This window comes from Narcine bancroftii, chromosome 6 (genome assembly GCF_036971445.1).
Source record: "Narcine bancroftii isolate sNarBan1 chromosome 6, sNarBan1.hap1, whole genome shotgun sequence".
NCBI lineage: Eukaryota > Metazoa > Chordata > Chondrichthyes > Torpediniformes > Narcinidae > Narcine > Narcine bancroftii.
This window is the reverse complement of record NC_091474.1, coordinates 125,610,148-125,632,144: the sequence shown is the minus strand read 5'-3', so window position 1 is coordinate 125,632,144 and position 21,997 is coordinate 125,610,148. Positions and strand designations below refer to the sequence as shown.

At 41.7% G+C, this 21,997-nt stretch overlaps 1 protein-coding gene across 1 annotated transcript in view; it reads right to left on the bottom strand.

Moving 5' to 3' along the window:
* The window catches only part of ddx43 (DEAD (Asp-Glu-Ala-Asp) box polypeptide 43), a 144,658-nt gene that overhangs the window by 19,492 nt on the left and 103,169 nt on the right, over positions 1-21,997 (bottom strand). The window contains exons 10-12 of the mRNA XM_069885972.1: positions 13,039-13,139; positions 12,442-12,529; positions 9,994-10,121 (exon numbers count right to left, since the gene is read on the bottom strand). Of these exons, the coding sequence (XP_069742073.1) occupies positions 9,994-10,121; positions 12,442-12,529; positions 13,039-13,139 (317 nt within the window). The remainder of the gene's footprint in view (positions 1-9,993; positions 10,122-12,441; positions 12,530-13,038; positions 13,140-21,997) is intronic.

Sequence of the window (21,997 nt, the reverse complement as noted above, 5' to 3'; positions counted from 1 at the left end):
TTAAGATGAAACATATATTTAACTCAAACTTAATATAAAAAATTAGTAAAGTTAGTAACATTATCTATCAAAAATTCTTAAACAATAATCAATTCTTAAAAAAAATGGTAGCATGAAAAAAAAGATGAAAAAAAACTTTCTCTATAGAGATAAACCTTCACCAAATATCAATTAACTTCACATCTATCATATTAGTCACATAAACCACCATCTTAAAACAAAATTCAAACCTCATTAAGCATTGTACAATTCAATTTTAGTACTCTTCCACCATTTTTCCACCATTTTTCCCTTTTACTCTTGAATAGTTATCCAATAAAAGCTCCAATACCACATTTAAATATCCCCAATCATTATGTTCAAATTCAGATATCCAAATAATAAAAACACATCTACAACGAAATCTATATCTTCAACAAATGGAGCATAAACCACAAACAAAATTCAAGCCTCATTAAGAATTGTACAATTCAATTTATAACTTTCACCATTATTCCCTTCGTTCTATAACTAAAATAGCAAAATAATATACACCAGAATTACCACTTCTTCACCTTAAAGTTAAAGAAAAAATATAAAAAACTTATCCATCCCATTCACATTTAAATTTCAGATATTCCTTATCTACTGAATAAACTTTACAAAAAAAACATCAATTTTTAGTTTTTTAAACAATCAAATACTTTCTTATGCTTTTTTTTTATATTTAAACAAAAAAAAACCTTCACTCTTTAATCTAATAATACAAAAAAAAGGAAAAAAAATGGGTAGGAGGTTAAAAATACCCCCTCCCGTCTAAACCACGCAATGCGGTAACTCCCAAAAAAAAAATGGGTGTGAGATAACTCACACGTAGCAGATGACTTTCAGGAAATAGTGCCTATCCAGTTCTCTCCCCCAACTGTCACTTCATCTTAAACTAACATCATCATTATTTAATATCCCCTTTTTTTTAAAAAAAAATTAGAAAAAAAAAGGACAACTCTTCTTTAATCAGCTCCAACTGCCGAGTCACCATTACAACCATTCCTTCTTGGAGCATGGCTCTTTTCTTCCATCTCTTGTCTCCTTAAAGATCGCGGCGGACTACGTCTCTGTTGAAACTGAGTAATTGGCAGCTCTTGAGCAAATGCTATAGCTTCCTTTGGAGAATCAAAGAACTTTGGTTGGCAACCATCTTGGAAAACCTTCAAAACAGCTGGATATCTAAAGGTTGCCTTGTAACCTTTCTTCCGCAACAACTCTTTAGCAGGATTGAATTCCCGTCGTTGGAACATAACTTCTTGACTCAAATCCACATAGAAGAAAACTCGATTATTTTGAATCATCAAGGGTGATTTTCTCTGTTGTGCATTTCTAATAGCCACTCGTAAAATTATTTCTCTGTCGTAATAATTCAAGCAACGAACCAAAACAGGTCTTGGACTTTGACCTGAAATAGGTCTTCTACGCAAGGCTCTGTGAGCACGTTCCAGTATTATACCTTCCGGGAAATGTTCTTGACCCAGCACCTGCGGAATCCATTCAGTAAAAAATTTTATTGGGTCTGGTCCCTCCATACCTTCCGGCAAACCAATAATCTTTATATTGTTCCGTCTGGATTGGTTTTCCAAATAATCAATCTTTTTCACCAATTTTTTATTTTGAGTTTGTAAGTCTTCGACCATTTTGGTCACATCAAAAACTTGATCCCGTATTTCGTCTATATCTTCTTCACACGAATTAAATTTATCTCTCACTTCAAGCTTAAAAGCTCCAAACTCAGCCATCTGTTGAGAATGTATTTTCACCAGAGTATTAAACCTAGTACCAAGTTCAGTCATAATCTTGGATAATCCCTGCATTGTATAAGATAATTTAGATTCAAGATTCATAAAAATCTTTTTTATGAAGAGATTTTGGCTCAACAGATTCCTGCTTCTTCTGCATAACCAAAGGATCTTCTGTTCCTTCCTTCATTCTGGTTGCCTTCGTTGTAGTATGACTGCGTGTGGAAACCCCAGCCACAGCCTCTCTAAGCTTTCTAATTCTCTTGCATATTCTCTCTTAAGATTTTTAGTGTAAGAAATAACTTGTCCCCTCAAGTAAGCTTTAAGCATATCCCATATTGGAAAACTATTGTCTGTGGATGAAAGATTATTTTCACAAAAGATTTCTATCTGTCTCTTCATAAATTCACAAAATTTTTTCCTTTTTAATAATGTAGCATTAAGGTGCCATCGATACACACTTCCTTGCTTTTCCATTATTTTAATAGTTAATGTTAATGGCAAGTGGTCTGATAAAAGTCTTGCCAAATACTCCATTTTTACCACTTTACTTTGTAATGGCAAATATTAAAAAAAGTCAATCTTTGTATGTGAATCATGTACCCTTGAGTAGAATGAGTAGTTTCTTTCTAAGCGGTTGAGCTGTCTCCATATATCAATTAGATTTAAGTCCCTCATAAATGATAGTGTTGTTTTGCAGCTCTGGCCCTTGTTACTGTTCTAAGCAGAGATTGAAATCTCCTCCAATCAATATATTTTGCCTTCCTCCTGCAGTTTTTAAAAATATATATTTCATAAAGACTTCATCGTCATAATTTTCTAAATGTTCATGATTCTGCATAGATTTTACAATGTGCCATTACAAATCTTTCAGCTTGATCCATTAATATCTCTTCTATAATTTTTGGTATATTTCTATTAATTAAAATTGCTACCCCTCTTGCTTTTGATCCAAATGAGGATGATATTACTTGTCCCACCCAACCTCTTAAATTTTGCATGCTTCAATTTGGTAAGATGTGTTTTTTGTAAAAAGACTATATCTTCCTTTAATTTTTTTTAGGTGTGCCAAGACCCGTTTTCTTTCCACCAGCCCGTTAATCCCATTAAGACTAATAAATTTTCATATTCTATCCATATTCTTCTTTAAAACAGTATTTTTTAAACAGTAAAACCTCTTTGACTCTCTAAATGAAGTGATCCTTCCCCTTTTTTTAAAAAAAAGTCCCTGCTCTGACAGTGACGTATACATAAAGCCCTGAAAGCCTGCAAAAAAAGGAAGAACCCCTCCTTTTAGCACCATTTTTTTTTGTTATTTCCCCTCCAGGTCTCATTCTCCCCCTGAAACTGGAGTCTCCACCCTGCTAACACTTTTCCCAGACTTTTTTCCTTTACTGAGCTCTCTGTGAACATTTCTATGCACTTTACATTTGAACAATAAATACAAGACAGCTTAGCTAAAATAAAAAAAATACATCTTTTTCTTTATTCCATTTTATAAATATTTTCACAATCTTCTCCCTCAGCAACAGTAATGTTTTTTACAAATTTTGCAGAAAATATTCCATCTTGTTCTTAGTCTTGAAAAATCATCAATTCCCTTCTAGTACTTCGATGCTCAAAGCTGCAGGATATATCATTGGGTATTTCAAGTTTTTAAGCACATAGTTGTCATTTCACATCATCAAATTTTTTTCTTTGTTAATTGAAATTGGGCTAAAGTCTTGAAAAAATAATACCTTTTCATGATCAACTTAAGTCAGGCCATTATTCTGCTTAGATTAATCATCTGCTGCTTCTAGAATTGTCTCCCGTTCTCGGTAGCTTGAAAGTCTCATCAGAACTGGTCTCTGGTCATTGGCTCTTCTGGGTTTGAATGTTCGGTAAGCTCTCTCAATACATAGTTTTTCTCCAAATTTGTCTTCTCCCAACACTTGTGGGATCCATTTTTGAAAAATGTCATGGTTTTCTTCCTTCAGTCCAATGATTCGGACATTATTCCATCGACTAAAGTTCTCAGCATAGTCAATTTTGTCCAGCAATCCATGCTTTTTTGACTCCCATATTTTAGCTTCTTTTCCCAAACCCTCAAGTTTTTCCTGCGTGGTCATCAGTTCCATCTCTGCTCGACCCAATCTCTCCATCTCCCCATTCTCTTCAACAATCTCTTTTATTTCAGTTATTTTCTTCATCATATCTCTCATCACTGTCTCAACACCAGAGTTTCGGTTGCTCAAATTCTCCACTTTTTCCAGGATGATGCTCCATTTTTCACCCTGTTTTACCTGGTTCTGCCAGTCCTGTCGCCATTTTTGCACTGCTCTCTTTCGGATTTTCACCCAATATTACCGGGTCTTTGTTCTCAGCTGCTTTGACTCCTTTGTGCTAGCCTTATCCATTATTGATGAAAAAAAACATCTATTTGGTACTCTACAGAGAGCTCAACCAAAACACATCTGTCTAGGTTCATCACATGGCCACGCCTCTTCAGAGTACATACATGGCATCACATACAACCCTGAGATTATTTTCCTGCAGGTGAGGGAGAATTACCATTTATTGGTAGTGTGATTAAAAAAAGACAAGGTACACATTGAAAACAGATAAAGACATATTAACAAACTGACTGTGCAATAGAGAGAAAAAAAATGCAGAAGAGTTCTTAAATGAGTCCCCGATTGAGCTTGTTGTTGAGGAGTCTGATGGTGGAGGGGTAGCAGCTGTTCTTGAACCTAGTGGTGCGAGTTTTGTGGCACCTTTCCTGATGGCAGCATCAAGAACAGAGCGTGTGCGGAATGGTGTAGATCCTTGACAATTACTGCTGCTTTCCGAAGATGTTCTCGATGGTGGGGAGGGTTTTACCCATGATGCCCTGGGCAGTTTCCACCACTTTTTCCAGGGATTTATGCTCAGGGCTATTCATGTCTCCGTATCAAACTGTTATCAGCATACCTTCTACCATACACCCATATCAATTTGCCACACACCCATAGAAACTTCCCAGGGTTTCTGATGTCATACCAACCTCCGCAAACTCCTGAGGAAGCAGAGGTGCTAATGGTTGTGACTCCCAATAACTTAAATTTGGTCACCCTCTCCACCTCTGATCCCCCATTGATCACTAGATCGTACACCACTGGTGCACCAACAACAACCTTACACTCAATGTCAACAATCAGCTCCTTGGTTTTGGTGACATTGAGTGTGAGGTTGTTGTTGGTACACCATTCAGCCAAGTTTTCAATCTCCCTCCTGTATGCTGACTCATCACCTATTTTTATACACCCCACTATTGTGGTATCATCAACAAATTTGTAGATGGTGGTGCTGTCGAATCAAGTCACAGACTCATAGATGTAAAGTGAGTAGGGCAGAGGGCTAAGAGCGCAGCCCTGTGGTGCTTTGGTACTGATGGTGATTGTGGAGAAGGTTCTTACCTATTCTCACTGATTGTGATCTAGAGGTGAGGAAATCCATGATCAAATTTCACGGTTAAGTCTCAGGTCTTGAAGTTTGCTGATCAGTTCTGAGGGGATGATGGTGTTAAAATGCCAAACTGTAGTCAGTAAAGAGCATCCTGATGTATGCATTTTTGCTGTCCAGGTGTTCCAGGGCTTTGTGTAGAACCAGTGAGATGGCATCTGCCAAAGACCAATAAGCTAATTGGTATGGATCCAGGTCGTCGCTCAGACAGGAGCTTTCAAAACACTTCATCACTGTTGATGCGACTGTCACTGGTTGATAATCATTTAGGTAGGTTACCATGTTCTTGTGCACCAGTACGATTGAGGACAGTTTGAAATAGGTGGGTACGATCCCCCTGCCAAAGGCATATGTTGAAGATATCCTTTAAAATATTGACAAGTTGTTCAACACAGATTTTTAATACTCTGCTGGATACTCCATCCGGACCAGATGCTTTCCTCGGATTCACTCTCCCAAAGGCACCCACATGTCTTCCTTGGATACGGAGAGGAAAGGATCATCAGGGGACATGAGTGGTGTGCAGTGTTGGTTCGTCCTTGTTTTCATGGTTGAATTGGGTGTAGATGGCATTGAGTTCATCTGGGAGTGAAGCTTTGCTGTCTCCAACTGCACTGGCTTTAGGATCAGGATGAGATCTTGCATTCAACATATCTACAAGACCAGGTTTCTCTTCCAAACAGCTTCTGCAGCACCACACTACCCCCTGACAGTAAAGGTCAATGATAAGTCCCTAGAAAATGTGGATCTCTTCCCACATCTCAGAGTCACCAGATACAAATGATGACATTCACCACCTCTTTGGTCAATTGAAGAAAAGAATGTTTGAACATCAAATCCTCAGATCAAGCAACAAAAAAAAACTCTTGGTTCCCTGCCTTCCATAGTGTTTCTGAGGCATCCTATGTCAAGACGCTGGAATAATATCAACGATTCGGTCTCAGCAAGGTTGTGGGATTGAGCGAACCAAAAACCAGTGCTTTCTCCCTGGCAAAATTTACAGCATGGAAATACTAATTCCTCACAAATAATCACATCCTTCACATTCTCAATATCTGACTCCAAAAAAGACACTGTCTTGAGCTCTGTTTGGATAGAGAAAAAGATTGTGCCAAAGCCTCCTTGAAAAATGCACTATCCATGGACTTCTGAGATCTCTGACCCAGTACCACTCAACATGGATCCACTGGGAGCAGATAGAAGCTCTGCATTAATGGCAGAAGGACAGCCTTATTTCATGACATACCCACCTGCCTGCCCTTTCAGATCCCTCATGCTCTATCTGGGAAAGTGGCTGCACTTCCCACATTGGCCTCATTAGCTTGCTCAGAATCTAACAAAACTAAGAGAAAGCAAGTTATCCTCAATCCCAAGGTACTCCCCAAGAGAGAAGAAAGAAAGAAAGTCTCTGAATTCCTGCCCACAAACTCAACCTAAAAAAGCCACAGAGAAGCTTGTTTGTCAGGTTTCTTTTCAGCTAGTAAGGTCATTGCCAAAGGCAGTTCAATTTTAGTTACAGGAAGTAAAGCCAAAGTCTGCAGTCCCTGTGGTTTAAGTAAAAACACAGTTGTGGTGCGCTGTTAGCCAGAATCAGACACACACAAGGTAAAGACCGTACAACAAGCTTTAATCCACAAAGACTTGCACAGATCCAGGCTGGCTGTAGCTGCAGCAACTCTGAGTGAGGCTTATATCCCGGAGGGTGATTGACACCTAACTAGGTGGGGCTTGATCCATTCAGACCGACTGATTGACAGCCGGCCAGGTGTTGTCTTGTCCTCTTACACTCCTACAGGTACAGAGGTTGCCCCCTGCAGTAGGCTGTTGGTGTGCTACCACAACAGTGCTGGAGAAACTCAGAAGGTATGGTTGATTAAGGGCTCAAGCCTTCACCTTGATAAAGGGATCGAGCTCAAAATGTTGGTTATGTAACTTTTTCCTTGCTATATAAAGTACACTGCTTGCCCTGCTGAGTTTCTCCAGCGCTGTGCTTTTAGCTATAGGCATTCAGTGCATTAGGAAATTCATTGGTGCAAAATCACAAGCTGAGTATTTTAAGCAGTTAGCTTCAATTGAGTAGTAAAGTGACAACATAATCTGTACAATTTCCAATCAAACATGATTTTAAATAAAGATCATTTTGTGAATGTGGACATCATGGGCAAAGCCAGAAGCTTGTTCCTGGCACAAATTAACATCCTGCTGTCTTTGTGGGAAAGGTAATTTCATAGTTCCGTCATAAAAGACTACATTAATTTTGACCCAGTGATGATCAGGTAATTGTGAGGAAGTACCTTGTCAAAAAAGTGCATAACTGACAGGGGAGGTGATGATGCTTTAACTTTGTCCCTTCACTCCCTCCTGACCCATCTGGAGAATGATGCCTCATATGCTAGGTTGTTGTTCATCGACTTCAGCTCAATCATTTCTTAGAAGCTGGTGGAGACAGCTGTCCTAACTAGGACACAACACCCCTCTCCATACTGGATTCTGAACTTCCTAACAGAAAGACCACAGTGCATTCAGGTCGATAGCAGAAGGTCGAGCACTGCCATGCTGAACACACCACAGCGCTAGGTGCTCAGCCCAGTCCTGTTCATGCTATTCATCACTAATTGCTTCACCAGATCCAGCTCAAACAATGTTTGCAGATGACACACACAGTAGTTGGCCTCATCAGCAAAAATAGTGGGCCAGAGACTACAAAGAGGTGGAAAATCTTGTGATATGTTGTGAAAGTAACAACCTGAGTCCTAACATGGACAAGATGAAGGAGATGACCGTGGACTTCAGGAGGTCCAGGAACAACCACACCACAACATATCAACAATTGTCGTGGAGAGGACCAAGTTCCTTGGAGTTCACACATGACATCTCCTCACTTGTCAGGAATGCACAACAATGACTGCATTTCCTGAGAAGACTGAAGCAGGCAACACTACCAGCCAGCATTTAAGTCAACTTTCTACAGGAGCTCTACCAAGAGTGTAGTGGCCAGCTGCATCACAGTGTGGTACAGTTGCTGCAGAGAAATGAATTGGAGGTCAATGCACAGCACCATAAGAATGGGAGAGGAGATCACTTGAGCCTGCCTCTCCCTCGCACTTGACATGATCTATCAGGATAGTTGTCCAAAGAGGGAGGACACCTTCCACACCACACACAGTATTGTTACAGAATGTTAATAAAATTATGATAAAATATATCTTAAAAGGGCAAAATTGTGAGGTTTAGTTCTTAGGTTACATTTCACAAACATCTTATTTGCCCTGCAAGAGCTATGCAAAGGTAGACCATGTCTGCAGTTGGCTTTGCAGAGACAATGGGAAGTGCTTGTGAGAGTTTCACAAGTCGGTGTTAATGGACCAGCATGTATGGACAGTGTCCAGGCTCAAGAACTAAGAACTCTTTTGCTTTTAGACTGATGCTAGAGTTTTAAATTTCTGGTTGAAATTGCCTTAAAAGGGGCCACGTGGTTTTGGAAACAGAGAAAAATCATCTATTGTTTGGGAGAGTATTCTGAGCATTTTGTGGTGAAGGCTCCAAGTTGGCAGATCTGCTGCATGACCCCATTTCAAAACAAGTTTTGAGTCTGAGTTCAACCTATTCTAAATCTCTGTAGTTAATTGCAGAGGTTGTGGCTGGTTATTGTGTTTCTCCTGAAATTGGGAAAGAAGAAGAACTCCTTGTGGTAACCTAGAAGAAGAGGTTATCTCTTGGAAAAACCCTAGAGGGGGCAAGTTTCTTCAGTAAGACACTTCAGTTGCTGATTGAAGGAGATCAGATTGTGTGTCCAGTGAACAATGAATACCTTTCCAAAACCAACAAGTAACAACTTGAGTTAAAACACCAGAGCCTGATGAATATAATGTCTGTTCAATTCTGTGCACAAAATTGTGAGTTGGAACTGAGGAATTGGAAACTGTTGAAATGGCAGAGAACATCCGAGGCATGATAGATGCAAGTATTTAAAGGATACATCAGAAAAATAATGCAATACTGCCAACAATCCTGAATAGTTCAAGGTCTAATAACTCTCCAGCAGCTACTGAGGACAAACAACCCATCATTTGTTATTCCCTCTGTTACTGCCATATTCTATCCAATTCCAGTTCAGCTTCTTAATCTGTGCCGATTCTTCAGAAGGGCAAGTGGAGCAGACCACCTACTTCAAGTTCATCTCCAAGTTGCACATCATCCAGATTGACATTATTCTACTGATACTATTAATCTAATGCTAAAGACAAGGAAGAAATCAAGTATCAACAGTCAAAGAGAGAATTGGACTCTATAGAAACCCAGACAACCCCTTTATTCCTATCTCTCACTGTAACAAGCAGGAGTTCTCCCTTGTCCTGTTTTATAGCAATTCCTCAGTTGACTATACAATTATATGATTGTTATTACTTTACTAATCGTGAAGCTTTGCGGTGCATATATTAAATGTAGCATCATTACAGTTGACCAGTTATTTTTGGAATACTTTTGAATATCCTGAAGACAAAAATGCTACTACTGCAGGAAGGCAAGGAGATCACTGCCATCTTGTGAGATTAATTAGTGCCTGGCAGAGATTTGGATTATCTTGTCTACAAGAGCAATAAAATATTCCTTTGAAATCTCAATCATCGTGAGGCCAATCTCCAGCAGCTATTCTACCATATAGAATCTCTGGGTTTTTATAATCTTCCAGCCTCTAAAATTAAGGAAAAGCAAGAACCACAGCTGCCTCAGCACTTACATGATCTTTCTTCCAACAAAAATTATGACTTTGTCCTCAGCCTTCATGGATTCTATGAAATGAAATGCATAGCTTCTTTTTTCTTCTTCAGAGATAACCAATACATTTTGCTCCACAGTCTCAACTGCCTGCAAGATAAAGGATTAAATATCATCCTACCAGCATCCTCCTATGCTGTTACATAGATACCTTTGTCTGTTGACTTATTTATTATGGATTTTACACAGCCATCACAATAATTTCCCGCCAATAATTTTCACTTATTCTCTGTAGTGGCTGTTCACACAGGAAGGTAGTTTACACAAAAATACCTGTCGCGATGATTTCAAAGGCTGGATGATTTCGAGACAGACTCTGTGTGCAACGTACAGCATCATTGCGTCAACATTGGACAGCAGGGAGCCGGGAAGAATGATGTAACGACGGTGAAAGTGAGGAGCAGAGGGGGATGCTGGCAATCCTCACACTAGGTTGGGACTCGGTCCATTATGGATGACATTAAAAACACAAAAACACAGGAGGATCTTAGCAGGTCTCTCAGCATCCACAGGAGGTAAAGATATATTATTGACATTCTGGGCCTGAGCCCTTCCCAAAGATATATCAGTGATAAATCCTTACCTCAAATGAATGCTGTGAGACCGGCTGAGTTCCCTGGGAAATTCTGTGAGTTAGCAGCTTGGTACTCCAATTCTCTAGCTCAATGGTTGGATATACCAATCACAGCCACACCAACACACTATGAAAAAGGTTGGGCAATCTACTCAAACCTTGCTGGATACGAGTTATAGAAAAGAACACCAGGCCGTTTACAGCTTTAAATGTATTTCTGAAGGTTTTCTGCAGAAATGTTTAAGGGAATGCTCTAGTATGATAACTGGTGCACTCATCTTTTTGATGCAACCTATAAGTAACTACAGTACAATAAACGTAAGAGCAGTGTCATTATTAGTTATATATCTACATCAGAACTGATGTGTACCCAAGTTTATATCAATGATTAAGCACTGCTCTCCAATACAAGTGCAAGAATAACGATCTGGTTAAAAATATTTGAGGTAAACTTGATAAAGGGTATGGTTCCCTTTTATTTTTAACACAATCTTCACAATTTTAGGAGAGCCAGAGTAACCGCAGACATCCAAAGACATTTTAGTTGGATCATCATAGTTTATTGGTCTGTATTCAAGACATAACTCGATGAAATGGACACAATGATGCAGAAGGGAAAATAATGAGCACTAACATTTTTTCGTTGAAACTGTGTCATCTGTTTACAGTTTAAATGCAATCATAATGCGTAGAAACAAAGCTGCTGTGGGAAAAGTGACATGAGCTGATCGCATCATCACATGTCATTATGTACGTTGTTTTCATTAGACCTTTGTTACAGACAGCCTGCAGTTCAGCTTAAACCGTAAGCAGTCCACAAAAATGTCTAAGGCTGCTGCAGTAAAAATTTTGGAACAGGAATGAATCGCTCATTCCAGTTCTGAACTTTTCACACGGCCTGTGTTGCGGGAAATTTTCTGTTATGCAGCGGCTGTGTAAAAACCATAAATGATAGATACTGGGACTCCATTTAGCCTTGTCCTGTAGAGTCCTGAGTACTCTTGATCCTCCAATCTGAATGATAAATAAGAGCTATCTATCTGTACTTAAAAACACATTAATTGTGGTGCCAAACTGGAAACCTGCCACAAATTCAGCAAGAAGGTACCCCAGAGGTTAGAGTGGAGAGGATAGTCTTGGGAATGCTGGGGTGAGCAATGTATCTGTTGAACGCTGAGTCGTAGGGTTAGGAGAACATTGGTGACAGACAGGTTGGGAACTGGTAGTACCTCCCAGACAACTGGAAATTGTTTTCTCTCACTTCCAAAGCTTGCAAAAGTCTTCATTTCCAAGAAAGGTGCCTTTTTAAAGTGTTTCTGCCATAATGCAAAGTCTTTTAAATTTTCTTTCAAGTATTTACAGTGCCAGCAATCAGGAGCAGACTGCACAGTCTGCAAGGAGTTTGTACGTTCTCCTTGTGTTTGTGTGGGTTTTATCTAGGGGCTCTGATTTACTCCCACCATTCAAAATGTACTGGGGTATAGGTTAATGGGGTGTAAATTGAGTGGCATGGATTCGTGGCCTGAAATGGCCTGTACTGTGTGCTGTATGTCTGTATGCATATACGTATTGAAGCAGCAGCCTCCTTTGAAGAAGACCGCAGAGCCCACCTCACTGACAAAAGGCAAAGGAGGAAAAACCCAACACCCAACCCCAACCAACCAATTTTCCCTTGCAACCGCTGCAATCGTGTCTGCCTGTCCCGCATCGGACTGGTCAGCCACAAACGAGCCTGCAGCTGACGTGGACTTTTTACCCCCTCCATAAATCTTCGTCCGCGAAGCCAAGCCAAAGAAGAATTGAAGAAATTATAAATGAAAGTTTTCCTGTACTTACTGCCAAATCCAAGCTTCCTACATAAACCAGCATCGGATTCTTCAGATAGGATTTTGATAATCTCCGAACTCCATCAGGCCAAGTTGCACTGGAAAGGGAGGAGAAATGGTTAACAACACTGTGGTGCCCCCAACTCAACATTTTATTTAATGTACATACAAATGGCTGCAGTGAAGGGAAAGAAAGGCTCATCTAAGCCGTGCTGAGCCATTTCTATGCATACATTTGGCAGAAATGGTCTTTACTCGTGTTACCCAATCTCATCAACTTCTTGGATGGAGTTCTAAGGGGTGATGATCTTCTTAATGATTATCAATGATCCATGGATAGTTGACGTTCCAGAATGATGGCTCTGGTACTAAGATACAATACCATACATTGTTGCTATCCATTGTTCATTCTGCCAATGAATAGGACTGCTTGGCTCTGCTATTAGTGTGGGCACAATCAAGAGGAGGGGCCTGATCTTCCCACCATCAAACTCTCCATAGTGCTCTTCACATCCACCTCTGCCCATGCATTGAACTTTCTCAATGATGCTGACTATTTTATTTAAGCCAGGAAACTACTCAGGGTAAATCAAGTAATAATTTCTACCTGGTCATAATTGTTTGTCTATCAGGTCTTATATCCAAAATAATCTTCATAATCTGAGGTTCAAATCCCATATCCAGCATTCGATCTGCTTCATCCAACACCTATAAAGGAAGCAGAAATACTGGATTTGCCTAACATGGTCATGATAGATCATCGATAAAGTAGCAGCATGAAAGTACGTACGAAATGTAAATAACATGCCAAAATACTTTATTTTACAATACCTGTATTTATTGAACATTTCTTGAATACATGACTCTCACAATCCTCACTGTAAAACTGTATCCCCCAAACATTATGCTTTGCAAATGAAACTATGTCCATTCCATCGGGCAGATACATTTTTTAAATTTAATTTTTTTCAAAAATTTAGACACATGGCACAATAACAGACCATTCTGGCCCAGAAGCCTGTGATGCCCATTGACACCCAATTGACCTACACCCAAGGTACATTTTTTGAACAGTGGGAGGGAAACCGGAGCCCACGTAGAAAACCCACACAGATATGGGGAGAACATACAAACTTTTTACAGACAGCGCAGGATTCGAACCCCGGTCCCAATCGCTGATGCTGTAACAATGTCGTGCAAACCTCTACACTAACCATGCCATCCATATTATTAAGAGTTATGGACTGCACTGAGAGAAGAGGAATTTGACCTCATCAGCCAAGATAACAAGGTGAAGTGTTAGAAGTAGTTTTGAATTTATTTATCCTTAGTCTCCTTTTTGTGTAATACCATTTCTGAAGAATGAAAATTTGAATTCTTCTGAGAATGTCATTACAGATGCTACCTGCAACATACTGTGCTTCTGAGATGTTACCAGTCATTTCTATATTAATGGCCCTGTCACTTCCAATTTTGAAATTTGACTATTGAAGCAAGAAACATAAGAGCTATAAATGCACTAATAACTGATCATTCAGGTAGAAGCTGAAAGGGAAATGTGAAACTTTTTTTTTTTAAAAACACAGCCGCTGCGTTCCAAAAAAAAATTATTCTTAATTTCCTGGAATACAGTCTGTGTAAAAAGATTGGAACAGGAATAAGGATTCATTCCTGTTCTGATATTTTACCTCCTCAACCCCTAGTAAATTTCCCGGAACACTTGCAGTCTAAGTTACCTGCAGGCATTCCGTGAACAACGGGCTAATGAATAGCAAGTCCTGCCTCTTTAATCACCGCACTTCCAGTATGCTGTCTAAACTCGTGTAAGGAAACGGAGATTTAGAGTTTTGGTCATTCATGCATGAACAACCAATGCCGAGACCGCCAACATTCTTCAGACCAGTAAAATCACGCAAATTCAAACTAAAAAAAAATTTGATGCAAGGCTCATCAGTAAGTTTGAAAAGTTCTAAGCCTATATCAAGGTTCACTTGGAAACTGGATGAGAGTGCAGCCACCCCCTGAAATTCACCATCTATTTGCTGTCAACATCTGATGAAAAGTACTGGCCTGAAACATAGTCCATTCTTTATCTCCCACTGATGTTGCTCAGTGCACTGAGTCCCTCCAGTAGACTATGTTGCTCCAAATTCCAGAATCTGCAGTCCCCTGTACATCTCTGAGGAGATATCTTTGCTTGGTCAAAAGGAACAAGTATCCAGTGAGATTAACAACAGAGCCACAAGTGGCTGGTGGCTGCCATAGCATACTAGATGATGATCCTCATGGCAGAAGAAAGGATTGGATGTGCTTCACCTCTGAGGAGGTGCTATCAGAGATTTTAGAATAGGCAAATAAAACATACACCGAAATGTGGGCAGATGGAAGAAAACATTATTGCTCCCCTCTCCCTCAAAAAATAGAGGCTCTGCCGGAGCTGCTCTACTGGTAGTACTGTTGATAATGAAAAGTGCTGGAGAATGTGGAACAGAGACACAGCACTGCTCCAAAGGGTTCAACCACTCGGTCCTAATGCCGACAGGCTTACCACCGTGTGTTAAAGGAGCTGATGGTTTTTTATCTTTTAATCCTGCAACTGTTGGGGTCTGTGCTCAAGAAGGCAATGCCTATTATACACCTCATTATAGGAAGGATGAGGAAGCTATGGAGAGAGTGCATAGAAGATTTACCAGGATGTTGCCTGGATTGGAAAACAAGTCTTACGAGGCAAGGTTAGCAGAGCTGGGACTTTTCTCTTTGGCGCGTAGAAGGATGAGAGGAGACTTGATAAAGGTCGACAAGATTATGAGAGGCATAAGTGGACAACCAGCACTCTCTGCAGGAACAGCGAACATGAGGACAAAGTTAGGGGGGGGGGGGGTATGTTTAGGGGAGACACCAGGGGTAAGTTGTTGTTTAAAAAAAAACTATTTGTTTATTTATTTATTTAACACTGAAAGTTGTGGGTGCCTGGAATGCCTTGCCAGCAGTGGCAAACAAAATACCACCTGGGCCCCAAGCTGAACTTTAGATAGACCCTACCCTGAACTTGCCCCCTTGGCCCAACCCTTCATCCAACATCGTGGCTGTGGTAAAACACAGAAATGCTGAAAAAACTCAGCCAGTCTCGTACTGTTCACAGGAGGTAAAGATACCCTGAAGAGCAGCTCAGGTCCGACACATCAGTAATATATCTTTACCTCCTACAGAGGCTGCGAGACCTGCTGGGTTCCTCCAGCATTGTGATTTTACAGCTCAATTTACAAATAAGAGTTCAGCTTCTCCCTTTCGTTTTGCAGAGATTTCATTCAAATCAATTTATACATTACACATTTTCTACAAATGTCGCACAAATCATAATGGACCAAATATCCCTGCAATGAAGGAATGAATTAGGTTTCATTTATTAATAAAACTTGATTATGCAAAATCAGAATACTATGATGATTAAAAACATAGACATATTAAAGTTCAAACAATCCCTATTACCTTTGGCTGGATTATTCAAAATCACTAATTTAGTTTATTATGTAAATCCAACAATTAATTTAATGTGCAACCTTTTTTGCTGACCCTGCCAATTTCAACAAAATCTTAAAGCGGTAGGCTGGGAGGGGTCGCTGTCCCTCAGCCCCTGTAATGCTGGGCTGGGAAAAGTTGCTGGCCCCTGTAAACGCTGGGCTGGGAAAAGTTGCTGTCCCCTGTCCAGCTGGGCTGGGAAAAGTTGCTGTCCCCTGTCCAGCTGGGCTGGGAGAGATCGTCGTCCCTCATCCTGCTGGGCTAGGAGAAGTCGCTGCCACTGGTCCCTGTTGCCCTGGCCAGAGAGGGGTGGTGTCTTGTATCCCCCTGGCTGGGGGATAAGGTGCTCCACCATCCCGCTGGGGAGGGAGAGGTCCCTGTCCTCCAACCCACTGGGCAGGGAGAGGTCCCTGTCGCACTGGGCAGGGAGAGGCGGCGTCCTGTTACAGAGTCCAGAGGACCCCAAAAACCAGCAGAAATAGGTATGCTCTTCAACACTGGTTATTTAAACAAAAGTAGTTTTTAATTATATTTGAACAAGAAAACAGAATTAAAATTTAACTTATTAATTAACCTACCTAACCCACTTAATCCCCCCTCTAATACTAAGCGCTGGTGTGTGTAATGTATATTTAAGATTAGAAAAATTCTTTGGATTACAGTCGAATCTCACTGGTTGCAGGCAATTCTTGTACTGTGCATAGAAATTAGCATTAATAAAGTTCACCAGGCTTTGGTGCTTAACAGGCAAATGATTACCATTCAGGAGGGTTCTTGCTGGTTTTCAGAGAGAGATTCCTTTTCCAGGACATCTGCAACTGATTCCTTTTCCAGGACATCTGCAACTGATTCCTTCTCAATCAGTCTTGCTGACAAAACTTTCCCCCTTCAAAGTTCTCCAGATTATCCTCTTTCTTTCAGGTCATCTTTCAGACTGCCAGTCTTCTCCTTTGACCAGGCAGCCTTCCGAAGTTTGCCAGGTTGTCCCTATGGAACTGATTTCTGTGACTCCTTCTATCTCACTCTCTCCCTCTCTGAGAGCAAAACTGTTCTGACTCTGCCTGCAAAAATCACATGCCCTCCTAGGCAAGCTGTATATTGCTACTTTGTTGCTCTGCAAAAAGCACTCTACAAAAGTCTTGCAAAAATTGTGTGTCTTAAAATGTGTGTGTGCAAGCTACTTTAGCAATTCCTCCCAAGCCACCTCTAAATACTCTGTCACAGTCCCCTGTCCTGCTGGGCAGGGAGATATGGTGTCTCCCATACCGCTGGGCAGGGAGAAGTCCCTGGCCCCTGTCCTGCTGGACAGGGATAGGCAGCATCCCCGTGCCATTTGGAAGGGAGAGGTTCCCGTCTCCCACCCCGCTGCAAAAGGAGAGGTCCCTGTCCCGCTGGGCGGGGAGAGGTCCCCATTCCCCCATACCGCTGGGCAGAGAAAGGTCACCATGCCGCTCAGGCCAGGTGGGCAACCACAGAAACCTGCCACGCCCCTGGTTGCTGATGCAGGGAGGAAGGGAGCATAGTGGAGCTATACAAGTTAAATAGAGTGCTGGTTGATGAGTTGATTTCAGAGTTAAGATTGGAAATGTTAAACCAACAATAGAATGATGAAAAAGTTGCAACTGCAGAATCCAAATTGGGTTATTGATTTCCTGACTGCAACCTTTGTGTAGTAGTTGTGAATGGTGTCAGAAATAGTCTAATAAAACAAATTCAAACCAAACAAGCTCAGAAATCATGAAGAAGAATCTAAATAATTAATCAGAGATAAGAAAGGAGCTTTCCCACAAACTGTATTAGCAGGTGAATAGCCTTCAAATGATTATGGCAGTTGCAGACTTACCTTCCTTCTGCTTCTGGTAGTTGGCCCCAAAGATTTCGAAGGGTGTCAAGCCAGCCCTCAATGCCAGGAATATGCCATTGGCAGCCGTGGCACCCACCGTGCCATGGCTAACTTGGACTCAGCAGGCCCTATCCTCCCGTACATGTACTGCAGCTCTCTGGCCTCATTCTCTTCTTGAGCTTGCTGCCTCTCAGCAATCAGCATGCACTTGGCACACATGCAGTCCCTCGAGAGGCCTAAGCACTTGTGACCCTTGAGCATCAAGACCACACTGTGGTTGCCACAGTGGGCACATTTCAGGATGCAGGGGTAATGCTCGGCTGCAGCTGCTGCATCTCGGAGCTGCAGGACAGGAGGCAGACCTCAGACTCACTTTTTCATTGTTTGTGCCATCTCATCACGATGTGTGACAGGGAGTGACATAACAGTGTCATCAAGGGGATAGTAATCACAAGCTCGAGGGGGAAGGAGGTCGCGGCTGCAGCCTGCAATACAAAGCAAGTCGCTAAAAGCATTACTTGTTTCCTTCCAAATGTTTATATGTTTGGACCCTAATTTAGATAACAAAATAGTATTTTTAGTGAAAATAAATATCCAAAAGTACTGAAATATCTCAGGTGGCTCGGGTTCCTTGGATTCAGCCTACTCAGCCCAATGGTTAATCCGCCACTTCTTGCCAGGGATGGTGGTGGAGGCTGAAACATTGGGGCATTTAAGAGCCATGAATGAAAGAAAAATAGGTTACAGGAAGGGTTTAGTACTTTTTTTAGGAAGGAATATATGAGTTGGCACAATATCGTGGACTGAAGAAACTGTACTGCGCTGTATTCTATGTTGTTCTTGGCAGCAGCCACACAAGAAGGTGCAGACTCCAATGGAACAGTGGACTGCCACAGGGCACGATAAACAGGGAGAATGCTTCTGTTGAGAAGGAAAAGCAAAGGAAAGGACCCACAGGACAGTGACCACGGTAGCAGACCAGCAATGAGCTCAGCAGCTGAGGGACTCTTCTAGGCTGCAGGCACCTTTCAAGATTCTTTTGTTGTCATATTATAAAATAGATGTAATATTACACAAAAGTGCATTCAGTCTGCTGCAAGGCAAAGATTCACCATCAACAGAAATGGCCTTGCAGTCAGAAAAGAGGCAGAGTCTTTTCACAGTCACTGAATGCTCTTGGATTTGCTTCCAGTGCTCCCATAGCCTCTGCAGCCACATAGACTTCAATCCAAACCATCGGCAACCTGAGGCTGCAGATCCAAACCTCTGACACGATCAGGAAGCTTTCAGCACCCAAAGCCCCTCAGGAACCCTCTCACATCCCAGTTCTGATACCCCTTCATCTAGTCTCGAGCCAGTTTCCAGCAGCCCGCAGCCCTGGTATGACCTTTGACTGCAAGTTACCAGCAACCTGCGTAGGTTCCTTGCTTTGAACTGCCAACAGCTCTCTGCTTGTGTTCTTCAGCCACAGTGCCTCTCACTGGTTCTCCACCGTGATTATTGTCCCATAGGGTCATTTCCTCTCCTTCTCAACAGAGTATGTTCTCACCATTTTCTGGTGTCATGCACCAGTCCTCTGTTTCCCCATAGCCTGCAACCCCTTGAGGCACCATCATCTTGGGCCCAGACCCAGCGGCCACAGGATTTAAATCCTGTATGGAGCAGTCGGTAGTACACTAGGCAGTAGAACCCTGCAGGGGAGCTGTTTCTTGGCTCCCCACTTTCCCCAGGGTCCGCAACAGCATTGCCACTTTTGTTTTTGTGGTCAAGGGTCCCACGTGGGCTACAAGTTGCTGGAGACTGGCTTATGGGAACCAGGTATTGGAAACAGGATTCAAGAGGGTACTGAAGGCAAGAATGGCTCCCGAAGGGCCTCGGGTGCACAAGGCTTCCTAATTGTACAAGAGATTTGGATCAGAAGCTTGGGTTGCTGATGGATTGAACAGGAGTCAGTGTGGGTGCAGAAGAAGTAGGAGCATTGGAGGAAAATCCATGGACGCTCAGTGACTCTGAAGTGACTCTCTTTAGCTTCTCTTTCTCTCTTATTGCTAGGGTTGCCAGGCAACACTAATTGAGTTTATTCTTGTCTTGAGAGTTGGCACCTCCATACCAGACACTGATGCAACCAGCTAGAATGCTCTCCATGGTACACTTGTAGATGTTTACGAGAGTTTTCGGTGACATACCGAATCTCCTCGGACACCTCCCAAAGTATAGCCGCTGGTGAGCCTTCTTTGTGACTGCATCAACGTGGAGGCTCCAGGACAAATCTCTGATATGTTGACAACCAGGAATTTGAAGTTCTTGACCGTCTCCACTACTGAGCCCTTGATGAGGACTGGGTCATGTTCCCCAAACTTTTTCACAGAGTCCACAATCATCTCCTTGGTTTTGCTAACATTTAGTGCAAGGTTGTTGTCGTTACACCATTCAATGAGAGCTGATCTATCTCCCTCCTGTACACTTCCTCATTACTGTTTGCGATTCTGCTGACAACTATGGTGTCATCAGCAAACTGTAGATAGCACTGAAATTGTGCCTGGCCACATAGTCAAGGGTGTAGAATGAGTAGAGCAGTGGGCTAAGCACTCATCCTTGGAATGCATCTGTGTTGATGATCAGTGAGAAGACATTGATTCCAAGTTGTACTGACAGTAGTCTTCCAATGTCAGTTGCAGAGTGGGCCTAGAGTAAAGGTAAAAGTTCCATTATTGTTACTTAATACAACATTTAGAATGTAACATAAGTGAAATTCTTTTACTTTGTCTAGCGCCCCTCACTGAAGTTTGTAGCTTCTTGACAAGCACTGAAGGAATAATGGTATTGAAGGCCGAGCCATAGTCTATGAAGAACAGCCATATGAATTGCTATTTTCGTGGTGATCCAGAGCTGAGTTGAGAACCAGCATTATTGCATCTGCTGTGGAGCGATTGTGGCGATAGGCAAATTGCAGCGGGTCCAGATCTTTACTTAGGTACGTGTTAATTCTGGCCATAACCAACCTCTCAAAGTATTTCATCACAGTAGAAGTTAATGCTACTGGACAGTAGTCGTTGAGGCAGCTCACACTACTCTTCTTGGGTACCGGGATGATTAATGTCCTTTTGAAGCAGGTGGGAACCTCTGACTGCAGCAATAAGAGGTTGAAAATGTCCGTGAGAACTCTGGCTAGTTGGTTAGCGCAGATTTTCTGTACCCTGCCAGGTACACCATCAGGGCCTGACGCCTTGTGAGGGTTCACCCTCTTGAATGATTTTCTGACATCGCCCTCAGAGACAGTTATTTTAGGGTTCTCAGCCTTTTCAAGGATTCTAGTAGGCACTGCTTGATTCTTCTTCTCATAGCAGGCATAGACAGTGTTCAGCTCATCAGGTACTGAAGCATCACAGCCGTCTACAGTGTTTGCCCTCACTTTGTAGGCTGTAATGGCCTGCACTTCCTGCCATAGCTGGCGTGTATCTGTCTCTGGCTTCCTCCTTAATTGCCACTTTGCTTCAGAGATGGCCTTCTACAGGTCGTACCTGGACTTCTTGTAAGGATCCTGATCCCTGTCCTTAAATTCTCTAAAACTGAAATGGATCATTTTCTGAAATTGTTAAATTAATTGATTGGCGCTGAAGTGATACATCATCAAGCTAACACTGGGCTTCAATGGAATAATGCAAGACACCAAAGACTACATGATGATGTTTTGGAGTTCTGAAGGAAGCAGTGCTGATATCAAAGTATTGGAAAAAGAGGAGATGGATAAGCTCCCAAGAAAGAGAAAAACACCATTCTACATATCCCACAAAGCAGAGGGAACATCTTGGACCCATGAACATTTTCATCACTGATCTTTGGCTTAGAAGAAGCAAGTGACAATAAAAGGGAGCATCACAAGGAAAAGGTGGGTGATGGTGAAGATAGCTTCTGTTCAAGGAAGAAGCAAGAGTCCTTGGGCTGCACTGGTGGGTGGGTGGAGGTGAAGAGAAATTGGATGCCCAAGATGAAAATGAGTGACGACGCACAAGGAAATTGAAAATAATTACAATGATTAAGGGCTCTGGAGGATTTCCAGCATCTGCCATTTTCTGCTTTTTGATTAATCATCCCATTTGGGGTGTTGCCCAATTTATTCCACGGACAACTCAGTGCCTCTGAAGGGACTGTCTTTTGCTTCTCTTTCTCTCTCAATGCAAGGGTCACCAGACAATATTAATGG